Here is a 26,061-nt window from a genome sequence, read left to right on the forward strand (position 1 = left end):
TTCTCATTTGAGATTTGAGGATTGTTGTCCAAAACTGAAACTTCCACCATGAAGCATGGCTTTAGTTAGCGGCCCAATGTTCTTCTCTAACATATGCATGCTTAACCATATGGTGGTAGATCTCTCTTACTTCAGACAAGACGGACATGCATAGCAACTCACATGAAATTCAACAATGAAAAGTTGATGGCGTCCCCAGTAAACATGGTTATCGCACAACAAGCAACTTAATAAGAGATAAAGTGCATAATTACATATTCAATACCACAATAGTTTATAAGCTATTTGTCCCATGAGCTATATATTGCAAAGGTGAATGATGGAATTTTAAAGGTAGCACTCAAGCAATTTACTTTGGAATGGCGGGAAAATACCATGTAGTATAGGTAGGTATGGTGGACACAAATGGCATAGTAGTTGGCTCAAGTATTTTGGATGCATGAGAAGTATTCCCTCTCGATACAAGGTTTAGGCTAGCAAGGCTTATTTGAAACAAACACAAGGATGAACCGGTGCAGCAAAACTCACATAAAAGACATATTGAAAACATTATTAGACTCTACACCGTCTTCCTTGTTGTTCAAACTCAATACTAGAAATTATCTAGACCTTAGAGAAACCAAATATGCAAACCAAATTTTAGCATGCTCTATGTATTTCTTCATTAATGGGTGCAAAGCATATGATGCAAGAGCTTAAACATGAGCACAACAATTGCCAAGTATCACATTACCCAAGACATTAATAGCAATTACTACATGTATCATTTTCCAATTCCAACCATATAACAATTTAACGAAGGAGAAACTTCGCCATGAATACTATGAGTAGAAACCAAGGACATACTTGTCCATATGCTACAGCGGAGCGTGTCTCTCTCCCATAAAGTGAATGCTAGGATCCATTTTATTCAAACGAAACAAAAAATAAAACAAACCGACGCTCCAAGAAAAAGCACATAAGATGTGATGGAATAAAAATATAGTTTCAGGGGAGGAACCTGATAATGTTGTCGATGAAGAAGGGGATGCCTTGGGCATCCCCAAGCTTAGACGCTTGAGTCTTCTTGATATATGCAGGGGTGAACCACCGGGGCATCCCCAAGCTTAGAGCTTTCACTCTCCTTGATCATGTTGCATCATACTCCTCTCTTGATCCTTGAAAACTTCCTCCACACCAAACTCGAAACAACTCATTAGAGGGTTAGTGCACAATATAAATTGACATATTCAGAGGTGACACAATCATTCTTAACACTTCTGGACATTGCATAATGCTACTGGACATTAGTGGATCAAAGAAATTCATCCAACATAGCAAAAGAGGCAACGCGAAATAAAAGGCAGAATCTGTCAAAACAGAACAGTTCGTATTGACGAATTTTAAAATGGCATCAGACTTGCTCAAATGAAAATGCTTAAATTGAATGAAAGTTGCGTACATATCTGAGGATCATGCACGTAAATTGGCTTAATTTTCTGAGCTACCTACAGGGAGGTGGACCCAGATTCGTGACAGCATAGAAATCTGAAACTGTGCAGTAATCCAAATCTAGTACTTACTTTTCTATCAACGGCTTAACTTGGCACAACAAAACACAAAACTAAGATAAGGAGAGGTTGCTACAGTAGTAAACAACTTCCAAGACACAAAATAAAAACAAAGTACTGTAGGTAAAAACATGGGTTGTCTCCCATAAGCGCTTTTCTTTAACGCCTTTCAGCTAGGCGCAGAAAGTGTGCATCAAGTATTATCAAGAGACGAAGTGTCAACATCATAATTTGTTCTCATAATAGAATCAAAAGGTACCTTCATTCTCTTTCTAGGGAAGTGTTCCATACCATTCTTGAGAGGAAATTGATATTTTATATTACCTTCCTTCATATCAATAATAGCACCAACAGTTCGAAGAAAAGGTCTTCCCAATATAATGGGACAAGATGCATTGCATTCAATATCCAAGACAACAAAATCAACGGGGACAAGGTTATTGTTAACGGTAATGCGAACATTATCAACTTTACCCAAAGGTTTCTTTGTAGAATGATCAGCAAGATTAACATCCAAATAACAATTTTTCAGCGGTGGCAAGTCAAGCATATTATAAATTTTCTTAGGCATAACAGAAATACTTGCACCAAGATCACATAAAGCATTACAATCAAAATCTTTAACCTTCATCTTAATGATGGGCTCCCAACCATCCTCTAGCTTTTTAGGAATAGAGGCTTCGCGCTCTAATTTCTCTTCTCTAGCTTTTATGAGAGCATTTGTAATATGATGTGTAAAAGCCAAATTTATAGCACTAGCATTAGGACTCTTAGCAAGTTTTTGCAAGAACTTTATAACTTCAGTGATGTGGCAATCATCAAAATTCAAACCATTATAATCTAAAGCAATGGGATCATCATCCCCAATGTTGGAAAAAATTTCAGCAGCTTTATCACGAGCGATTTAATGATTTAAGCAGTTTCAGGCAGTTTTTCGCGCTTTGCATTAGAAGTGGAAACATTGCTAACACCAATTCTATTATTAGTATTAGTAGGAGGTGCAGCAACATGTGTAGCATTAGCATTACTAGTGGTGGTAATAGTCCAAACTTTAGCTACATTCTTCTCTTTAGCTAGTTTTTCATTTTCTTCTCTATCCCACCTAGCACGCAGTTCAGCCATTAATCTTATATTCTCATTAATTCTAACTTGAATGGCATTTGCTGTAGTAACAATTTTATTATGATGATTTTCATTAGGCAAAACTTTTGATTTCAAAAGATCAACATCAGCAGCAAGACTATCGACTTTAGAAGCGAGTATATCAATTTTCCCAAGCTTTTCTTCAACAGATTTGTTAAAAGCAGTTTGTGTACTAATAAATTCTTTAAGCATGGCTTCAAGTCCAGGGGGTGAACTCCTATTATTGTTGTAAGAATTCCCATAAGAATTACCATAGCCGTTGCCATTATTATAAGGATATGGCCTATAGTTGTTACTAGAATTGTTCCGGTAAGCATTGTTGTTGAAATTATTATTTTTAATGAAGTTTACATCAACATGTTCTTCTTGTGCAACCAATGAAGCTAATGGAACATTATTAGGATCAATATTAGTCCTATCATTCACAAGCATAGACATAATAGCATCAATCTTATCACTCAAGGAAGAGGTTTCTTCGACGTAATTTACCTTCTTACCTTGTGGAGCTCTTTCCGTGTGCCATTCAGAGTAGTTGATCATCATATTATCAAGAAGCTTTGTTGCTTCACCAAGAGTGATGGACATAAAGGTACCTCCAGCAGCTGAATCCAATAAATTCCGTGAAGAAAAATTTAGTCCTGCATAGAAGGTTTGGATGATCATCCAAGTAGTCACCCATGGGTTGGGCAATTTTTAACCAGAGATTTCATTCTTTCCCAAGCTTGAGCAACATGTTCAGTATCTAATTGTTTAAAATTCATTATGCTACTCCTCAAAGATATAATTTTAGCAGGGGGATAATATCTACCAATAAAAGCATCCTTGCATTTAGTCCAAGAATCAATACTATTCTTAGGCAGAGATAGCAACCAATCTTTAGCTCTTCCTCTTAATGAGAAAGGGAACAATTTTAGTTTAATAATATCACCATCTACATCTTTATATTTTTGCATTTCACATAGTTCAACAAAATTATTAAGATGGGCAGTAGCATCATCAGAACTAACACCAGAAAATTGCTCTCGCATAACAAGATTCAGTAAAGCAGGTTTAATTTCAAAGAATTCTGCTGTAGTAGCAGGTGGAGCAATAGGTGTGCATAAGAAATCATTATTATTTGTGGTTGTGAAGTCACACAACTTAGTATTTTCAGCGTTGGCCATTTTAGCAACAGTAAATAAAGCAAACTAGATAAAGTAAATGCAAGTAAACTAATTTTTTTGTGTTTTTGATATAGCAAACAAGATAGCAAGTAAAGTAAAACTAGCAACTAATTTTTTTGTATTTTGATTTAGTGCAGCAAACAAAATAGTAAATAAAACTAAGCAAGACAAAAACAAAGTAAAGAGATTGAGAAGTGGAGACTCCCCTTGTAGCGTGTCTTGATCTCCCCGGCAACGGCGCCAGAAATTTGCTTGATGCGCGTGGTTGATGTATTGTCTCTTCGTTCGACACGCGTCCGTTTGGAACCCCAAGAGGAAGGTGTGATGCGCACAGCGGCAAGTTTCCCTCAGTAAGAAACCAAGGTTTAATCGGACCAGTAGGAGTCAAGAAGCACGTTGAAGGTTGATGGCGGCGAGATGTAGTGCGGCGCAACACCAGTGATTCCGGCGACAACGTGGAACCTGCACAACACAACCAAAGTACTTTGCCCCAACGAAACAGTGAGGTTGTCAATCTCACCGGCTTGCTGTAACAAAGAGTTAACCGTATTGTGTGGAAGATGATTGTTTGCAGAAAACAGTAGAACAAGTATTGCAGTAGATTGTATTTCAGTAAAGAGAATTGGACCGGGGTCCACAGTTCACTAGAGGTGTCTCTCCCATAAGACGAACAGCATGTTGGGTGAACAAATTACAGTTGGGCAATTGACAAATAAAGAGAGCATGACCATGCACATACATATCATGATGAGTATAGTGAGATTTAATTGGGCATTACGACAAAGTACATAGACCGCCATCCAACTGCATCTATGCCTAAAAAGTCCACCTTCAGGTTATCATCCGAACCCTCCCGGTATTAAGTTGCAAAGCAACAGAACAATTGCATTAAGTATGGTGCGTAATGTAATCAACAACTACATCCTTAGACATAGCATCAATGTTTTATCCCTAGTGGCAACAGCACAACACAACCTTAGAACTTTCATCACATTTGTCCCGGTGTCAATGCGAGGCATGAACCCACTATCGAGCATAAATACTCCCTCTTGGAGTTACAAGCATCTACTTGGCCAGAGCATCTACTAGTAACGGAGAGCATGCAAGATCATAAACAACACATAAGCATAACTTTGATAATCAACATAACAAGTATTCTCTATTCATCGGATCCCAACAAACGCAACATATAGAATTACAGATAGATGATCTTGATCATGTTAGGCAGCTCACAAGATCCGACAATGATAGCACAATGGGGAGAAGACAACCATCTAGCTACTGCTATGGACCCATAGTCCAGGGGTAGACTACTCACACATCACACTGGAGGCGACCATGGCGGCGTAGAGTCCTCCGGGAGATGATTCCCCTCTCCGGCAGGTGCCGAAGGCGATCTCCCGGATCCCCGAGATGGGATCGGCGGCGGCGGCGTCTCCGGGAAGGTTTTCCGTATCGTGGCTCTCGGTACTGGGGGTTTCGTCACGGAGGCTTTTTATAGGCGGAAGGGCAGGTCAAGAGGCGGCACGGGGGCCCCACACCACAGGGCCGCGCGGCCAAGGGGGGGGCCGCGCCGCCCTATGGTTTGGCTCCCCTGTGGCCCCTCTTCGTCTCTCCTTCGGACTTCTGGAAGCTTCGTGAGAAAATAGGCCCCCGGGCTTTGATTTCGTCCAATTCCGAGAATATTTCCTTACTAGGATTTCTGAAACCAAAAACAGCAGAAAACAGCAATCGGCACTTCGGCATCTTGTTAATAGGTTAGTTCCAGAAAATGCACGAATATGACATAAAGTGTGCATAAAACATGTAGATAACATCAATAATGTGGCATGGAACATAAGAAATTATCGATACGTCGGAGACGTATCAGCGCGCCTCACCTCGACTCTGTCGAGCGGCGGCGGGCGGGGCGTCGGAGGAGGAGGCGGCGGACGGAGGTGGCCGGGCGGAGGGGGCCGGACGGCGGCGGGCGGAGGTGGCCGGGCGCGCGGCGGCATGGGCTGCGCGCGGACGAGAGAGGAGGAGGCGGCGCGCGCGCGGGCGGTGAGGGCGCGGGAGGAGGCGGCGACGGACGGACGCGGAGGCGGCGGCGGCGGCGCGGACGGCGGCGGGCGCGAAAAATTTGGCAGCGTTTCCCCTCCAAACTGCTCCTCGCGCGAATGGAGAAGAAGGGTGGGCGCGCGGCAGTTTATACTGGGGACCTTTTGCACCGGTTGGTGGCTGGAACCGGTGCAAAAGACCATTTTGCACCGGTTCCAGCCACGAACCGGTGCAAAAGGTCCCCAGTTGGACTGAAATTTTTGCTGCTAATCTGTTTATCTTCCCGCCTTTTTTATCTGTTTCGCGCGGGATCGAGTTCCCGCCACGACGCTGCGCGGGTTTCCGCCACGAAGCCGCGCGGGATATGTTCCCGCCACGACGCCGCGCTGGACATTTTCCCGCCACGACGCCGCGCGGGATATGTTCCCGCCACGACGCCGCGCTGGACATTTTCCCGCCACGACGCCGCGCGGGATATTTTCCCGCCACGACGCGCAGCGTGGAGATTTCCCGCCTAAACGCCCTCTATAAATAGTACGCCCCCGTGTCTCCCATTTCACTCATCACTGAACCCTAGCCCATTGCACAATGCCTCCAAAGCCGCACCCGCCGCCGGTGGAGGTAGACCCGCAGCTCGCGGAGATAGAGGAGTGGGAGGAGCTGCAGCAGCAGCTGTGGCAGGAGGCGGCAGCCAGGAGGGCAGCAGCGGATGAGGTGGACCCGCAGCTCGCAGAGATAGAGGAGTGGGAGGAGGCGGCGCTAGCGGCTACCATAGAAGCATTTGAGAGGCAGAGTCTCTAGGAGCTGCATAAGCGGCCGCGTGTGGCGGATCTGGATAGTGAGGAGATGCATAAGCATCGTCGTGAGGAGGAGCTGCGGCAGGAGGCGGCAGCTAGCAGGGCAGCAGTGGATGCGCGGAAGAACTAGTAGAAGTTGTTATTTTAGTTTAAATTTAGTTAATGTTAAATTTCAATAAAGCCGTGTTGTCGTTGTTTTAGTTTAAGTTTAGTTAATGTATCTTGTTAAATTTCAATAAAGTCGTTGTCGTTTTATCCCGGTTACTGGCTGGAACCGTTGATAAAGATGGTGGATTAGTTTATATATCCTTTTATCTCAGTTCCTGGCTGGAACCGGTGCTAAAGATGGGGGGGGGCTAAATCTGGGGGAGGCTTATCTGTTATTTGCCTTATCTGGGGTGGTTTCATCTGGGGGGAGGGGATTATCTGGAGGCACACACCGCTATATATAGCCCCTCCGGGGAGAGTAGAGAGAACAAAGAGAGAAGATGCAACGACCAAGAAGGAAAGAGCCTCTCCGGCAAAGTTTCTCGAAGATATCTTAGATGGCTGGCCGTCTTAGACATCTTCGGAAACTTCGCCCGAGAACTCTTCCCGCAAGCTGCTAGTATACACCCAACAAACAGTAGCTCAGGGTAAGGAGGGGAGAGCATAGAGAGCTTCCACGGAGCTGGTATATAACCCGACGACGGCGACCTCGAAGGAAAGAGCCTCTCCGGCGGAGTTTCTCGAAGATGTCTTAGATGGACGGCCGTCTTAGACATCTTCGGAAGCTCCGCCCGAGTAACTCTTCCCGCAAGTCCCGCTCGGAAGCTGCTAGTATACACCCAACAACCAAAAGAGGCCGAGGATAAATTTCCAAACATGTGTATCTAGAAAAATAATAAACTTGGATAATTGCATTTACTGATACATATCACAACAAACGCTTCACAATATGAGCTCAAGGTACAGGATAATAATTAATACATTATGATCGCTTCGACCGTAACCATGGAGTATCTTCAGCATTTAACGCGATGGTTGGATCAATGTTCACTGTGAAGGGCGGAATTTTAGCAAACTTATTATAATCTTCTGACATGTCTGTCTTGTCCTCGACTCCCACGATGGTTCTTTTCCCTGAAAGAACTATGTGACGCTTTGGCTCATCGGATGAGCTCGTTTCCTTATGTTTTCTTTTCTTCGGTCTAGAGGACATGTCCTTCACATAGAAAACCTGAGCCACATCATTGGCTAGGACGAATGGTTCGTCTCTGTAACCAAGATTGTTGAGATCCACTGTTTTCATTCCGTACAGCTGGTCTACCTTTACCCATTTTCCGAAATAAAGGGACCTTAAAAGAAGGTCCATAGTCAAGTTCCCATATCTCCTCTATGTAACCATAATATGTGTCCTTTTTCCCACTGCTAGTGTTTGTTGCATCAATGCGGACACCACTATTTTGGTTGGTGCTCTTTTTATCTTGGGCGAACGTGTAGAAGGTATTTCCATTTATCTCGTACCCCTGGAAAGTCACTATAGTCGAAGATGGTGACCCGGCCAACATGTACAACTGATCTACAATATGGTTGTTATTAATGAGATGTTCTCGGAGCCAACCGCCGAATGTGTGCATATGTTTATGCGTAATCCAGTCTTCAGACTGCCCCAGATGTTCGGAGCGTACAATATTCTTGTGATCAGTGATATACGGGGCCACCAAGGTGGAACTTTGTAGAACTGTGTAGTGTGCTTGAGTGAAAGAAATGCCGTCCCTACATATCATTGATTTCCTTCCTAGCGTGCCTTTTCCACTTAGTCGCCCCTCATGTCGCGATTCAGGAACACCAATCGACTTATGGTCAGGAATGAAGTCAACGCAGAACTCGATGACCTCCTCTGTTCCATAGCCCTTGGAGATGCTTCCTTCTGGCCTAGCACGGTTATGAACATATTTCTTTAAGACCCCCATGAACCTCTCGAAGGGGAACATATTGTGTAGAAAGACAGGACCGAGGATGGCAATCTCTTCGACAAGGTGAACCAGGAGATGTGTCATAATATTGAAGAAAGATGGTGGAAATACCAACTCAAAGCTAACAAGACATTGCACCACATCCTTCTGTAACCTTGGAAGACTAGCTGGATCGATTACCTTCTGAGATATCGCATTAAGGAATGCACATAGCTTCACAATGGGTATTCGAACATTTTCCGGCAGAAGCCCCCTTAGTGCAACCGGAAGCAACTGCGTCATAATAATGTGGCAGTCATGCGACTTCAGGTTCTGGAATGTTTTCTTCTCCATATTTATTATTCCCTTTATATTGGAGGAGAAGCCAGACGGGACCCTGATACTGTAAAGGACTTCAAAAAAGATATCCTTCTCTGCTTTGGTAAGAGCGTAGCTCGCAGGACTTAAGCGACTCCATGTATCCTTGCAATCCTGTTCTTGCTTGTCTTTTGGGACTTTCATACGATACTGGTCCTCCAGTGCTTCTGGTGTATCTTTTGTCTTCCCATACACGCCTAAGAAGCCTAGCAGGTTCACGCAAAGATTCTTCGTCACGTGCATCACGTCGATTGAAGAGCGGACCTCTAGGACTTTCCAATAGGGTAGATCCCAAAATATAGATTTTTTCTTCCACATGGGTGCGTGTCCGGTAACGTCGTCATTCGGAATAGATTGACCGCCAGGACCCTTTCCAAAGATTACTTTTATGTCCTTGACCATATCAAGTAAAGCATCACCGGTACGGAGTTCAGGCTTCACCCGGCGATCTGCCTCACCTCCGAAATGATTGCCTTTCTTTCTGACGGGGTGCCTCTTTGGAAGAAATCGACGATGCCCCAGGTACACAACCTTCTTACATTTATGCAAATAGGCACCTTCGGTCTCATCTAAACAGTGCGTGCATGCATTGTATCCCTTGTTTGTCTGTCCTGAAAGGTTACTAAGAGCAGGCCAATCATTGATGGTCACGAAAAGCAACGCTCGTAGGTTAAATGACTCCTGTTTGTACTCATCCCATGCATGTACACCTGGTTTGCTCCACAACTGTAAGAGTTCTTCAAATAATGGCTGTAGGTACACATCAATGTCGTTGCCGGGTTGCTTTGGGCCTTGGATGAGCACTGACATCATAATGAACTTCCGCTTCATGCACAACCAAGGCGGAAGGTTATAGATACATAGAGTTATAGGCCAAGTGCTATGACTGCAGCTCTGCTCCCCAAAAGGATTCATTCCATCTGTACTTAGGCCAAACCTTAAGTTCCTCGCGTCATCTGCAAAATCCGGGAACTCTCTATCGATTGTCCTCCACTGCGACCCATCAGCGGGGTGTCTCAGCATCTCGTCTTTCTTACGGTCTTCTTTGTGCCATCGCAACAACCTGGCATGCTCTTTATTTCTGAACAGATGTTTCAACCGTGGTATTATAGGAGCATACCACATAACCTTGGCAGGAACCCTCTTCCTAGGGGGCTCGCCCTCAACATCACTAGGGTCATCTCGCCTGATCTTATACCGAAGTGCAGTGCATACCGGACATTTTTCCAAATTTTCATACTCAGCGCGGTAGAGGATGCAGTCATTAATGCATGCATGTATCTTCAGCACCTCTAATCCTAGAGGGCAGAGAACCTTCTTTGCTTCGTACGTACTGTCAGGCAATTCGTTATTCTTTGGAAACCTCCTCTTCATTATTTTCAGTAACTTCTCAAATGGCTTGTCACATATACCAGCCTCTGCCTTCCATTGCAGCAACTCCAGGGTGGCACCGAGTTTTGTGTTGCCATCTTCGCAATTTGGGTATAACTTCTTTTTGTGATCATCTAACATGCCCTTTAACTTTCGCTTCTCGTTTTCTGTTTCTGCATCTCTGTGTGCATCGGCGATGGCCCGACGAAGATCATCATCAACGGGCTCATCTGATGCCTCTTCATCTTGATCACCTCCTCCTGCATCTTCATCTTCATCATGCCCTGTTGCAGTATCACCGTAGTTAGGGTACATATCATCATCCTCTTCTTCTTCTTCGTCGTCTTCCATCATAACCCCTCTTTCTCCATGCTTGGTCCAACAATTATAGCTGGGCATGAAACCTTTCCAAAGTAGGTGGGAGTGAATGACTTGCCATTCAGGGTATTGCTTCAAGTTATGGCAATCAACACATGGACAACACATAAAACCATCCGCCTGTGGGTTTTCCTGAGCCACACGGATAAATTCTTCCAGGCCCGATCTGAACTCGGGTAGACGTCGGTCAACGTACATCCATTGCCGCCGGTTCATCTACATCAAATAATTAATTAAGTTTATCAATAAACAATTACAAAACATCATAATATTTATAAATAGTGGAAATTAGCACCGTACAAATGAAAGGGTAAAGTTGTTGCTTAACCTTGATCGAGGAGGAAAGAAAGAGGAGAAAGCTTAAGTGTCGCTCCGGCACCTCATCTCATTTTTGTTGGGTGTAAAATCAAGCGGTATCACTCTCTCACACATTTCATCGAGCACCTTATGTGCATGCCAAAGAGAAGCAACTTAGCACTCAACACACACACCTTCTCCTAGCAAAAATGAAGTGAGTGGGCTGTTTGGCAGATATTTAGCTGAGCTGAAATAGGGCTGGGGACCTTTAGCACCGGTTAGTGTTACGAACCGGTGCAAATATTTATTTGCACGGTTCGTAACACGGCCGTCTAAAATTCCTCGGCTGACACGTGCCTGGCGACGAACCTTTTGCACCGGTTTGTGTTATGAACCGGTGTAAAAGATAGATCATTTGCACCGGTTCGTAACACGAACCGGTGCAAAAGCTAGATCATTTGCACCGGTTCGTAACACGAACCGGTGCTAAAGGTCCCTCGGCCGGCTGCGCCCCACGAACCGGTGCTAATGACCCCTTTTAGCACCGGTTCGTGCCAAATCCGGTGCAAAAGACATCTGGAGCAAAAAACCAAAGCCCTTGTTTCTACTAGTGTGTTCACCACGACGACAGGCGGGATCTTATTAGACCCGTTTGGCTTCTTGGAATGAGTTGCTACAACCCTTACCCTTAGTCCAGTTGTTACATAGATCTAATGAATTCCGTTGGGAACTTAACAAAAATGGTGTATTCTCGATAGGGTCCATGTATAAGGCTTTAATTGAACCCATTCAGCCGATGCTTAATAATAAAAGCATTTTAAAGATGAAGATACCATTGAAAAAAATAATTTTGTATGATACCTTCGTCGTGGCGTTATTCTTACTAAAGATATTCTTGCAAAACACAGCTGGCATGGTTATGAATCCATGAATGGGTTTTGCCTCCTATGACCCTTTTCGGCTGCCAAGTTGATTTTCTATCCGCACTCTGGTGTGTTTCATTTTGTTGGACGACTATGTGCATCTTGGCAATGCAGAGGTCGAGTGTAATGCTTAAAATTGTTTCATACCCTCAGTCACAGGATCCTCCTATGACCTTTTTCGGCTGCCTAGTTGTTTTTCTATCCGCACTCTGGTGTGTTTCATATTGTTGGATGAAGTATGCGCATCTCCGCAATGCAAAGGTAGGATGTAATGCTTAAAAAACTTTTGAGTAATAAAGTGTTCTTTATCAGAAAAATGACAGCTTGTTAGTTTAGTTGAATAGTTGTTAATAATTTTGTTGAGCTACGTGAATGCTTTTCATACAAATTTATCAGCTCTATACTTATGTGATATAGGGAAAAAAATTCTCGAGTTGTATGAACATTTTATGACACATGACAATTTTTATGCACCATGGGCAGATTTTCCTTCTAATGAGTGCGACTATTTGCATACCGCTCCACAACAAATGAACCAAACCAGTCTACTTTTTTTTAACCAGTCTGCTTGTAGCGTCCAAAACACTTCAGTGATATTAGCCCAAATTGTTTTCTGGGAGATTTGGCCCAAATGATTTTACTAACGTGGAGTCCTGCCAACTTGCAGCCCGGCCCCTTTCCAGTTCTCAGGTCACAGGAAGACGAACAAGCAGAAGCATACCCGCCGCGGCGGGCGGCAGGGGACCGATCCTCCTGCCTGACGCCGGACGAGGCGACCTGGATCGAGGCGGCCCGACTGACAAATGCCGCGAATTTGAGGTAAATATAGAAATCACGGCAGTTGCTTAATCCGTGCGACATTGCAGCGGTATCGAGAGCATGTCCATCTGATGAATATTTTCGTGAATATTTCTTAAAGTTTATTTTAGCGCGTTTTGTTTGAAACTAGATCGAGATTTAGGGCAGCGTGACTCTGTCCTGTCTTTCCCATGATTGGCTATGAAAGCTCCGGTCTTGCTTAATTGGCTATATTTTGTTACGCTGCTGGTGGAAGCTCTGCAATCTCAACTGCGTGTCAGTTGGAGTTTTGCATGGTATGTGTCCACCTCTGATCCAAGAGAAACATTCATCACCCTTTCCAGACTGAACAAATAGTTACACATTCCATAAAAGCAATATGCTTACACACGGTTGGCATTTCTCACTCACAATTCATTGTCCTGTTACACGGGTGCAGTGTGAATATCACTTACCCAAGATACCATGTTCACCAGTGATGTTGATCGAAGTCAAGTTGCATCACAGCGACCGTTTCGTCCTGCCCGCTCCCGCGAGCGGCAGGGCGAAACCCTAGCGCAGCCTCCTCCTCCCACCCTCCGCCTCCTCGTCCCTCCCTCGCCGCCGCCAGCAGGCGTCGCCGGGCAAAGCCCCGGGGCGCCGGCGGCGGCGAGGCCTCTCCTTCCCCCTCGCGCGGCGGCGGCGGCGCGGGCCGAGGCTGTCGCCGGGGCGCCGTGCTGGTCGGGGCGCGGTGGTGCGGCGGCTCGTCCGCGGTGTGGAGGCCCAGGTGCTTGGCGTGCTCGGGACGGCGGCAGCGCTCCGGTGCGGTCGACGGCGGGCGACGCGCGCAGGGTCCAGATCGGACTGCGGGGGCCCGTCTCCGACCCGACGCGGGGGCGTGCGCGGCCTTGGCGGCGCGGCGGCTCCGGGCGGCGATTCTGACGAGGCCGGCAAGGTGGTCTTCTGGCTGCCGTGTGCAGGGCCGGGGCAGGAGCCCCGGGCCCTTGTGCTTGCCTGCCTCCGTCCCAGATCCATGACGCTGGCAGCCAAGGGGGCTGCTTTTCGTCGATCTGGAAGGGGATCCCCTCTCCGGCATCTCCGGTCTCCGGAGACCTCTCGGCGGTGAAGACCGGTGCTTTTCAGTTCGTAGGGTTGCCTTGCGTGGTTCCCAGGGCGGCGGCTCTGGACGGTGGGTGGCGGCGTCGACCGGAAGGCGGGTGGCGCTCGCTGGTGTTGGCTGGTCTTCTCAGTCGTGTGGACGGCGAGGAGCTGGCGGAAGTCTTGTCACGGCGTAGTGGTGCCCTGGCGCTCTCTATGTCTGTTCTGTTGATGTCTCCATGGCTCTTCTTCTCCGCGCCAGATTCAGCTCAGATGGTCCTCGGACGGACTGATCCGCATCCATGCGAGGCGTGCAGGTGGTTTTCCGGGGGAAACCCTTGGCTGGCTTTGTCAGCCACATCCGCAACGACGATTCCGGTTGCCGTTCTCCTTCTTGAAGGGCGGATGAGGTTACCTTACCTCTCCCTTCCCCTCCACCCCGGGTGAAAACCTAGGCTTTGGCCGAGCGACGACGGCGCTCCGCGTCGTTCTCCTCCTTGGAGGCGCCGCTTTTGGATGGGGGGACGGAGGGGTCGACAGTATGGAGTCTATGACGATGGTGCGGTGTGGGCATGGTGTTGGCAAGGTCGGAGACGCTTCCCAGCAAGTTCAAAGCTTTTTAGGGTGCTAAAACCACCTCTCTGTCCTGTGATTGCTGGTGGGTCGACACCCTCGAGCCTGGGTGAGGAGGGAAGGGTCCCTCCTCCGGCAGCAGCATGGCGAGGTGGTCTTTGAGCCGGTTCTTCATCCTTTTGGCGCTGGTGCTTCTCCTCTTCGCTTGGCCCATGTCCCTCTCGTCCGTGGCAGTTCTTCGTGGCTTGTGCAAGGTGGTGTTTTGATGGCGCGGCTTCATGGAATTCGGTTCCGAGTGCCAATGTGCAGTCTCCTCCACACAGCAGAGGTTGGGCAGTTTAGGGACGCAGGTTAATTCCTGCCAATGTCCAAACCTACACTGGATGCGCAGGGGCGCTCTAGGACTTGCTGCTGTTGCTTCGGCCCTGCTTGCGGCGCCCGGTGCTTTTAGTTCCTATAGGGCTTTGCTTTTCTTTTAAACTTGTTCAAGTGCGTGTAAGCAACACCATTGTATCCTAGCCGGTTGAGGGCTTTATTAATTTAAAGTCGGGCTCTGTGGGCCTTTTATCTAAAAAAAACCAGTGATGTTGATCTTGCTGGGGCTGGAGCCACTGACATGATCACATCATGGTTTGGGGTGGTGGTAACAGTTTCAATAGTTTAGCCAACGTATCTGGATAAGACTATTTGATCATATAGGACTCCAGCTACAAAAAAGGCAGCAAATTCCATTGCAAAAATGACCTTAGTGCCAACACCTTTTGTGGAGATAATGGTGGCTTGACCTGCTTCTGTTGAACTGCAATGGTTTACAATCATAGGACCACACAATGTTGGGTTTCCATCAAAGCTAGAATCAGGAAACGTGCTAAGCTGGCCCACTGTTGGCATCGGTCCTTCGAGATCATTATTTGAAACATTAAATTTTGACAAGAAGTGCAGATTATTCAGTGCAGCTGGAATTGTACCAGTGAGACGATTGTTCGACAAGTCAAGTACTTGCAGGTTCTTTAGGGTGCAGAGCGATTGGGATATCTCTCCAGATAATTTGTTGGAGCTCAAATTTAGTGAAAAGAGTGCTTACAACTTACCGAGTTCTTCAGGGATAGAACCAGCAAAGTTATTCATACCCAGATTCAACATTTTTGGAAAAGCGCCAAGTCTGAGGTACTGGAGCGATGAAATCTTATCATAAACAGACAGCTCGAAGACGTTTGGGGCAATGTTGTTGTCTGATCTTAGCATTGGCATGTCCATTAAGGCTGATGGAATTTTCCCCGTAAGGCTGTTGTTTGATATGTCTAGACAGAAGAGGAAGTTTAGGCTACTGATCCAGTCAGGTATTGTTTCAGTGAGTCGATTGTTGAGTAAAAATAACATTCTCAAATTTGTGAGCTTTGATAACCAGCGAGGTATGTTTCCAGACAATGAACAATCATTTAATCCCAGAACCTGAAGATTCTCAAAACCATCAATAGTGTAATCATTTGGCATTGTCTCATGCATGAAGTTGAAACCAAGAAAAAGGGTTTTGAGGCTTTTGGAAGTCCCAAGGATCTGAAGAGTTCGTGTGATATTTGTAAGAGAATTGCGAACAAGTGATAGGAATGATAGAGACTTCAGATTGCCTATTCTTTCTGACAACTGGCCATGGAAATTGTTCTGAGACAGCCTTAGTGCAGTCAGCCTGCTGCAGGAGTATATGCTTTCTGGAATTATTCCAGTGAAGTTGTTGTACAGAAGATCTAAATATTTTAGATTGGGCAGGTTTGCAAAGTTGACCTTGGTAAGTTCCTCACTGAATTGATTGCTCATGAGGTCAATTCTTACGAGATTTGTGCAGTTGCTCAGAGCGGATGGCAGCTCTCCTGACATGTAGTTGAGTTCCACATGTAGCTCCTCCAATCTCTTCAGCTCACCTATAGAATGTGGAATGTTGCCGCTCAGCTCATTCATTCCGAGATCAAGGGTGACCAGATTAGTGAGATTTATGATTCCATTCAGTGCTCCTTCTAACCAATTGCTAGGTAACGAGAGGTGCTCTAGTGAGTTAACCTTGAAGAGTTCATCTGGAAGTGTCCCACTGAGGTTGTTGTAGCCAGCGTTGAGCAATTTCAGCACAGAGCAATTACTCAGCTCTGGTGGGATGTTCCCACTGAACTGGTTAAAACTGAGTTCGAGCACAGCAAAAGATGGCGCGCTAGCACAGGGTGTAGTTGGTATCTCCCCAGTAAAATTGTTGGTGCTGGCATTCAGCGTGACCAGACTCTTCATCACCTCCCATGTCGTTAGTGGAAACCTTCCTGTGAACAAGTTGCTCGAGATGTTAAGTACCTGCAGAGGCTAGACGGGTGCTGAAGATGGCAGCTCACTCAGGCTTCCTGTGAGGCGGTTGAAGCTGACGTCAAGGACAATGATGCCGCTGGACTGCATTAACTCAAGTGGTAAGCTACCAGACAGCGAGTTGCAGGACAGATCGAATCGCAACAGGCCAGTGAGGTTGCCAATGAATGGCGAGATGGATCCTTCAAGACCTCGAGAAGCCAGCAAAATATCCGTGACCGTCCTATTGGGACTGCTGCAGGTGATCCCTTCCCACGCGCAGCAGTCCTTGTCGCTCCGCCATGATGCCATGAGGCCTCCATCCCGTGAGAACCCAGCAAGGAGCTGGAGAAGAGAGATCTTATCCTGCTCCATGCAGGAGTTGGTGTGAGACGCCAATGAGACTAGTAGCGCAAGAGCTAACCCAAAGAAAGGTATGGGAATTCGGTTCATGTGTGAGCGACTGAGGATCTGCATGGTTTTCTCGAGAAACAAACTGGAAACTAGAGGCTTAAGCTTTTGTCTGCAAGGATGGAGTGCCGAAATGTGTTATGAAGAAAGACCAAGAGAGGAAAGGGGCCACCTTCTTCGGTCTCTAGTTTGTTTGATCTGGTCTGTTTGTAGTGATGAAAAATTAAGTTGAGTCAAGGATCACCTGTAAATAAACGAGTCAAGGATTAGCAGCTACCGCATATCTACTGTAATTTATTCTTAAGCCTGACTTCAAAGCACAAATTGGTATGTTTATGCTTAATCTGACCACTTTTCCTAGCAGTCTACTGACATTTGGTGGCAGAAGAGAAAATTCAGCTCGTGAGGAATCCCTTTTTGAAAAGCAGGAAAAGCCATATGTCTACCAATGACTGAATCCCACAGATTCACAAGGTATGATCAGTTAGGCACGTGAGAAGTAGCATCGGTTTGACTACATATAATTATATTTCATCATTTATGCTATTAGGGTTGATACACGTACATGATTTGGAGATGGTGTCATTTTAATGATTGTCAGTATGCACTTCGAGTCTGCGATTCCTTTGCAGTTTGTTCATATTGTAATCCATCACCGTAGAGTGGGTCGTTTTGAAGAAGTTTTTCTTATATCAATGTTGGCTAATAGTATTTGTGTTCCGATTGAGAGAAAACAACGATTGACTGGCACGCTGTGAGTATGGCACAGTGAACATGGCGGAACTAATTTTCACTGTCTGTCTATGGTTTGCACGCTGCATCTTATTTTTGCATGTTAGCCAAGTTTAATAGCCTGTTGTTATAATTTGGTTCGCCCTTTGATTTATTATATATCAGAACAATTTTCAAATTTGAACACTTTTCAAAATCTGAACATTTTTTAAATCCGAACAAATTTCAAATATGAACAGTTTTAAATCTGAATAATTTTTCAATTATAACAAATTTAAAATTTGAATGTTTTCCAGATTAGAACAATTTTTAAAATTTCAAATTTAGAAAATTTCAATTTTGAACAGTTTTCGAATATGAACCTTTTCCAAGAAAATAGAGAAAAACCGAAACAGTAGAGGAAAACCAGAGAAAACCGGAGCTGCCGGAAGTCAGCGCACGAAACAAACATAGCGCCGTAGAGGGATAAATGGGCTAGGTGGTCGCTACAGGTGGTGTGCGCGTAGTGCATGCTTCAGGCGTGCTATTGGGGCTCCCGGCCGCCAGGCGGCCGGCACACAGGTGCTCCCTCATCTGGTGGCCGGAGCTCAGGCAGGGGATCGGATCAGGGTGCATTCCTTGACATGTGCTCTGATCCCGCAGTTCCCCACGAAGCTGAGGATTCAGAATCTCGAGTGTGCTACGCTGGCCGGTGGACAGATGCTGAAGGCTAGGGCCTAGGGAAGCAGAGACATTGACGCGCATCCCAACATACATCCTGCATTAAAAATTATTTCTGAAAACACTGTGGCGCGTAAATTAGTTACTTCAGCCACCACCTCTCCTTTTATCCCTGAGAATGTTTTTGTGATGGATTTTTGGACGTGTTACATCATATACATTTCATCTTAACTATTCATATACCTGAAATTTAGCATGCCCAGCTTCCTTGTGTTACTGAACAAATAATTTATTAGTTACATATAGTACACAGGGACAAATAGTTAATTTAGCATGCCCAACAATAAAATATGCGTACACACTATTGACGTTGCTCACTCACTGGAGTAATTATTTTCCTGTTACATAGAGTACAAAGTGAATGTAAAGATACCAGGTTTACAGGGATGTTGATCTTGCTAGGGCTGGAGCCACTCACATGGTCTTGCTGAACTGACAACCACTTAAGATCGCGTCATGGTTTGGGGTCATGATAATAATTACAAGAGTTCAGCCAAAATGTCTGGCCAAGACTATCTGATCGTACATGACCCCTACTATAAAGAAAGCACCAAAGGCGATCGCAATGATGACCTCAGTGTCAATCTCTTTTGTCAAGACAATGGAGACTGGACCTGCTTCTGTTGAACCGCAACGATTTACAATCATAGGGCCACACAGTTTGGGGTTTCCATCATAGCTAGAACCAGGGAACGTGCTGAGCTGCCCCGTGGTTGGAATAGGGCCTTCTAGGTCATTATTGGAAATGCTGAAGTTTGAAAGGAAGTGTAGATTGTTTAGCTCAGCTGGAATTGTACCAGTGAGATGATTGCTGGACAAGTCAAGCACCTGCAGGTTCGTAAGGGTGCAGATCGCTTCTGGGATCTCTCCCGATAATTTGTTGGATCCCAAATAGAGGAAAGTGAGTCCTTTCAACTGACCAATCTTCTCAGGTATATGACCAGTGAAGTTATTGATGCTCAGGTCCAGTGCTTTAGGATATGCGCTGGGCATTAGGTATTGCAAAGATGGACTGAAAGCATAAACAGGCAGCTCAAAGAAGACCTTTGGTGCAGTCTTGTCTGATTTCAGCATTGGCATCTCCATTAAGGCAGCCGGAATTTCCCCTATAAGTTTGTTGTTTGATACATCAAGAAAGAAGAGGACGTTTAGACTGCTAATCCAGTCAGGTATTGTCCCGGTTAGTTGATTGTTGTGTAGAAATAACAATTCTAAACTTGTGAGATTTGATAACCAGTGAGGTATTTTTCCAGACAACGAACAATCACTTATGGAAAGAACCTTGAGATTCTGAAAACCATCAATGTTGTCATCCTCTGGCATGGTTTCATGCAAGAAGTTAAGCCCGATAAAAAGGGTGGTGAGGCTCTGGGATTTCCCAAGGATCCGAATAGTTCTAGTGATATCTGTAAGGGAGTTGTTAACAAGTGATAAGAATGAGAGGGACTTCAGATTGTCTATTCTTTCTGACAACTGGCCGTGGAAATTGTTGTGAGATAGACGTAGTGCAGTCAGCTTGCTGCAGGAGTATAGGCTATCTGGAATGTTGCCGGTGAAGTGGTTGCGCAGAAGATCTATTTTTTTGAGATTGGATAGGTTGGAGAAGTTGACCTTGGAAAGTTCTCCACTGAACATGTTGGTCTTGAGGTCAACTGTTACAAGATTTGTGCAGTTGCTTAGAGCTGTTGGAAGCTCCCCTGACATGTTGTTGTGTCCCAATCTCCTCAGGTCACCTATAGACCCTGGAATATTGCCACTGAGAAAGTTTCCTCCAAGATCAAGGATGACCAGATTTGTGAGTTTGCTGATGCCGTCGAGAGATCCTTGTAACCAATTGCTAGGTAAAGAGAGGTGCTCTAATGAGGTAACATTGAAAAGGTCCTCTGGAAGAGTCCCACCGAGATTGTTGTGGCCAGCACTGAGCAATTTCAGCACAGTGCAATTACTGAGCCCATGGGGGATGTTTCCACTGAATTGGTTAAAACTGAGTTCAAGGACAGCAAAATATGGCGTGCTAACACAGTTTGCACTTGGTATCTGGCCAGTAAAACTGTTGGTGCTGGCATTGAGAATAACAAGACTCTTCATCACCTCCCATACAGTGGATGGAAACCTTCCTGTAAACAAGTTGCTTGAGATGTTCAGTACCTGCAGAGGCCGTGTAGTGGCTGAAGATGGTACCTCATGTAGTCCCCCTGTCAGCCGGTTGAAACTGACGTCAAGAACAATGATGCTGCTTGATGAAACCAGTTCCAGCGGCAAGCCACCAGACAGCGAGTTGTGTGACAGATTGAGGCGTGACAGCCCGCTGAGGTTACCAAGCAATGGTGAGATGGACCCCTCAAGTCCCCGAGAAGGCAGCGAAATATCGGTGACCTTCCAATCTTGGTTGCAGGTTATCCCTTCCCATGTGCAGCAGTTTGTGTGACTCCGCCACGATGACGTGAGGCCGGAGTCCTGCGAAAGCCCAGCAAGGAACTGGAGAAGGGAGCTCTTCTCCTGTTCCGTGCAGGAGCTGATCGGAGAGACCAAAGAGATCAGTAGCACCAGAACCAAGCCAAGGGAAGGCATGTGAAATTTCTTGGTGTACAAGTTGTGTGAAAAATAGATTGGCTGCATGGCCTTGTGATGAAACTAGCACGGAAACAAGATTCTTAAATAGTGCCCTACTGGGTAAAGCGTGGATGGTCAAACGAGGAAGAAACTTTTTCTTCTGATTGTGATGCTTGTGTACAACGGAATCAGTGGTTATGGCAGGCTTGCAGTCTTGTTTGAATTTTCCAGTGATGTCGATTTTATGCAATTTAATTTCTTTCCAGTTATCTATCATAGGAGTGCATGTATCCATCATTGATAATTGTACGTGTGGCCGGAAGAAACAAGTGTCGATGTCTTTCTTTGGCTGCTACCTCATAACAAGCTAATTAATGACAAAGGACAATCTTAGGAAAAGGAATATTATAAAACCTATAGAATGTTTGTTCTGTGCTGATCATGAATCCATCCAGCATCTAATGTGTGATCGTGTATCCGTCATTGATAATTGTATGTGTGGTCGGAAGAAACAGAAAGTGTTTCCTATAGTAACCATTCATATGCAATAGGTACAGAAGGATGAGCACGGTCTTTGCAGATTGCTACGGCGGCAATCTTTTGCATTTTTAGGTGAAGCTGCACTTCAATTCCTTTGTAACCTATGCACGAGTATTTGTCATCGATTAGTGTAGCTGTGTTTGCATTTAACGTGAAGAATATCATCATTCGTCGTGACACAATGGACATACAAACCACATCTTCAAAAAATATCCCACTTCGCTACAGATAGTTTGTGTTGTGAATGAGCAACTAGTATTCACAGAGGGCCATAGGCCAATACATGTACATGTGTGACAATGTGCAAATAAGCCCCTCATACACTGGGGAATAGAAGAATGTAGACTATACAACTCTAACACCCCCTCAAACTCATGGTACTGCTCAGTCTACAAATGATTTCGACTGGAAAATGCTATGGGACCAGCCATGTGCACCAAAGACAAAACAATTTTTGTGGAGGTTAGCTCACAATAGCTTGCCATGGAAGTGTAATATTAGGAGAAGAGGAATGCACCTGGACACCCTATGTCCTATGTGTAAACGACTAGATGAGGATGGTGGCCATTTGTTCTTGCGCTGTAAGCAGGTTAAAAGATTGTGGAGACAAATGGGGCTTGAGGAGGCACGACTAGCTCTACTGGAGTGTCCGAACGCAAAGGACATGTTGATGAAAACTTTTGGGATGGAGCAGAAGCATAGATTGCTGGTTATTGCACTAATATGGCAGTGGTGGACAGCAAGGAATAAAACAAATGCTGGAGAAAGGAGCTGGTCTGTCGACGAGGTGAGCTTCCAAGCAAGAAGATGGGCTACAGAGTTTACTGAATTTTATGCCAAACAACTTCAGCAACAACCTAATGAAGATGTAGAAAGATGGAGGCCTCCGAGAGAGGGCGTTCTGAAGATTAATGTAGATGGAGCCTTTAAGGAAAATCCTAAATCAGGTGGATGGGGCTTTGTCATCAGAGGACAAAACGCTGAAGTGTTGGGTTCTGGAGCTGGTTGTCTGATGTTTCCACAGAGTCCGCTCCATGCCGAGGCTGAGGCTTGTATCCAAGGGCTCACGACGGCGATGAACTGGGGCATGACAAGGGTGAAAGCCGCGAGCGACAAGTCGAGCCTTGTAGCGCTCAAGAGAACCATCGGAGCGAGTCTTGATCTTGTAGACCCACTTGCAGGTGATGGGACGAACAGAGGAAGGAGTGACAACATCCCAAGTGCCAGTACGCTCAAGAGCAGCAATCTCCTCAGCCATCGCTAGCTGCCATTCGGGATGAGCAAGGGCATCCCGATAGGAGGTCGGCTCAAGGGCAGCAGAAAGACCGTAGTGAGTGGGAGAATAGCGATCAGGAGGAGGACGAGGACGAGCACGAAGATGATGAGGCGGCTCGGACGGAGAGGGCATCACACTAGAGGTAGAGGGCATGTCAGGAGAAGCAGCATCATCCTCACGTGGACGACGGGAGTAGTGAAAAGGATAGGGAGGGACGATCGTAGGCGAGGAAGGTGACATGGGAGAGGAAGGTGTGGAGGGTGGGGACGGTGGTGAGGGAGGAGATAATGGTCTGGCGGGTGAAGGAGAAGGTGGTGAGAGACTCGGAAGAGCAGGAACCGGAGGCACATGAGGAGGTGAGTCAGGAAACATGAGAAAAGAGATATCATCCACCGAGAAGGAAGAGGAGGAGGGACACGGGTAGAAAGGACGGGACTCATCAAAAGTGACATCCCGAGATATGCACATCCGACGACTAATAGGATCCCAACACTTATATCCCTTGTGCTCAGGGCTGTAGCCAAGAAAGAGACACTCAACAGATTGAGCACTCAGCTTGGTACGTTCGCGTGGAGCGAGAAGAGCATATCAAACACAACCAAAAAGACGAAGGGTCGAGTAATCAGGAGTATGAACAGTAAGACGCTCAAGAGGAATACCACCCTGCAAGGCTGTGGAGGGCTGAAGGTTGATGAGATAGGTGGAAGTAGACACAGCCTGAGCCCGGAAGTGAGGAGGAAGAGAGGCAGCTATCATCATCACACGAGCCGTCTCAAGCAGGTGGCGATGTTTGCGCTCAGCCACGCCATTTTGGGCATGGGCGCCAGGGCAGGAGAACTGGCCAAGAGTGCCCTGCTCAGCAAGAAAACCACGGAACAGCTGGGAGAGATACTCACCAGCAGAATCAGCCCGAAAGACACGTATAGGCGTGGAAAACTGAGTATGAACCATGCAGCAAAACGCTTATATATCAAGAGAACCTCGCTGCGAGAAGTCATAAAATAAATTCAAGTGTGGCGAGAGAAGTCATCGATAAAAATAACATAGTAGTGGTGGCCCCCCTTGGAAGCAAAGGGAGTCGGACCCCATACATCAGAATGGACCAAATCAAACGGACGCTGATATACAGACTCAATAGTAGGATAAGGTAACTGATTCTGTTTACCAAGCCTACAGCCCTGACAACCCTAAAGCGAGACATCTCCTGAGACATGCCCCAGAAGACCTTGACGAAGTAAAGATGACATGCGAGAACCACAAAGATGACCAAGACGATGATGCCACTGCTAAAAGGAGGCGGTAGTGGAAGCAACAATCACACATGGTGCAGTCGGTGAAGTGGTGGAAGAAGGAACATGATGCCAGTCAAGCTCCCAAAGTCCCTGTGAGTCACGACACCGAGGGCCAGCCCCAACCAGTGCCCGAGTGTGAGTGTCCTGAACAGAACAAGAATCAACATCAAGAATGACCCGACAATCAGAATCAGTGAGTTGAGTAGCGGAAAACAAGTTCATGGTAAGACGGGGAACATAAGAAACATCAGGAACAGAAAAGGAGGAAGTAGAAAGAGTGCCACGACTAGCAACAGGAAGAGAAGTACCATCGGCAGTAAGAACACGAACAGGAAGAGGAAGAGGTCGAAGAGAAGAAAGAGAGGAAGAATCAGGAGACATGTGAAAAGAAGCTCCAGAATCCAGAACCCACAAAGATGTACCTGACTGTGGAGAGGAAACAGCCGCGGAAGCAGCAGTACCCGTCGAAGCAGAGCCAGAGGAGGCAAGGAGACGCTGAAGTCTCGCTATATCCTACTCAGTGAAACCAGTGGCAACAGGCGCTGAAGGTGGAGCACAAGGAGGCACACCCCGCTGCTTCTGATAGCAGTCAGACTCAAGTGGACCAGACCTCCGACAGTGAGTGCAGAACCGAGGAAGGCGAGGGCGACTCCCACTGCGAGAAGGGCGGGCTCCGCCAGAAGCAGCATGCGCTGGTGTGGGTAGAAGCGGCAATGCAGAAGCAGTGGGAACTCGAGCAACAAGAACATAAGGTGTCCCAAGCAGACCAGCACCACGCAGACGAGTCTCCTCAGCACGAAGCTCAGTCAGCACCTCAGAGATAGAAACACGGCCTCGAGCAAACAACTGAGCACGGCGAGGCTCAAACTCTGGGCGAAGTCGAGACATGAACTCATGGATCCTCTGAAATTCCATATCTGAACGCACTGTCCGACAATACTGGCAAGTATCACAGACAACACTGCGAAGGGAGTCAAGCTGGCGCCAGATCGCCGCACTCTGGGTGTAGAACTCATCAACAGTAGAGTCACCCTGTTGAAGATCATGCTCCTGACGCAACACAAACAAGTACATAGAATCCCCAGAAGGCTGATAGCGCTGACGAAGGTGAGACCACATCTCAGCAACAGTAGCAAGACCCATAAACTCAGAAGCAAACTGTGGCTGAACACTCTGCGAAAGAACAGCGGTAGCTCTAGCATCCTCATCACACCACTGAGTAAAAGTAGCCAGACTATCATGGTAGGAGCCAAGAGCCTCTGAATAGGCAAGTACCTGCTCCTCATCGGCCTCATCAGCAGCAGTCTCGGCAGACTTGGCTGCGTCTCGATCAGCCTGAGTGGCATCCTCAGCAAGGGCCTGTGGCACGGACGATGGGGTAGGAGGCACATGAGCAGTGGGGTGCGGCGGACAAGAGACCTCGCTAGTAAGAACACCCTACAGCCGAAAACCGCGCATGTGAATGCGCATAAAGGCGGCGAACTCCCCATAGTCGGTGCCATCAAAGATCACTGGACACCGAGGAATACTGACATAGCTAGACGCGGAGGGCGCCATCTCCTCTCCTCAATTTTTTTTTGCAGATCTGGATCTGGCCAAACTGCTCACACGGGCAGCACCAGGGCGACCAGATCGGGCCGGCCAGCAATGGGGGAGGACCAGCAGAGCAGGACAACACCAGGGCGCACGCGGGGCAGCACCTAGGCTCGCTGGAGAAGGCCGGGGCGACGCCGGGACGAAGCTGGCCTGGCTAGAGGCGGATGAGCTCGGGCCGGCCAGAGACGGCGCGA

The 26,061-nt window shown here is 46.5% G+C and overlaps 2 protein-coding genes and 1 pseudogene across 2 annotated transcripts; 1 reads left to right on the top strand and 2 right to left on the bottom strand.

Moving 5' to 3' along the window:
* Positions 1 to 15,085: 15,085 nt before the first annotated feature.
* Positions 15,086 to 17,224, bottom strand: LOC127310583 (receptor-like protein 2; annotated as a pseudogene).
* Positions 17,225 to 18,899: 1,675 nt separating this feature from the next.
* On the bottom strand, positions 18,900 to 21,229 carry LOC127308284 (receptor-like protein 2). Its single transcript, XM_051339064.1, has one exon. It carries the CDS (start codon positions 21,227 to 21,229, stop codon positions 19,100 to 19,102), a length of 2,130 nt encoding a protein of 709 aa, XP_051195024.1. The 3' UTR covers positions 18,900 to 19,099.
* Positions 21,230 to 22,313: 1,084 nt separating this feature from the next.
* LOC127310581 (uncharacterized) lies at positions 22,314 to 22,967 on the top strand. The gene has a single exon (XM_051341243.1). It carries the CDS (start codon positions 22,314 to 22,316, stop codon positions 22,965 to 22,967), a length of 654 nt encoding a protein of 217 aa, XP_051197203.1.
* Positions 22,968 to 26,061: the final 3,094 nt, after the last annotated feature.

The sequence above is a fragment of the Lolium perenne genome, chromosome 6, assembly GCF_019359855.2.
Source record: "Lolium perenne isolate Kyuss_39 chromosome 6, Kyuss_2.0, whole genome shotgun sequence".
NCBI classification, from domain to species: domain Eukaryota; kingdom Viridiplantae; phylum Streptophyta; class Magnoliopsida; order Poales; family Poaceae; genus Lolium; species Lolium perenne.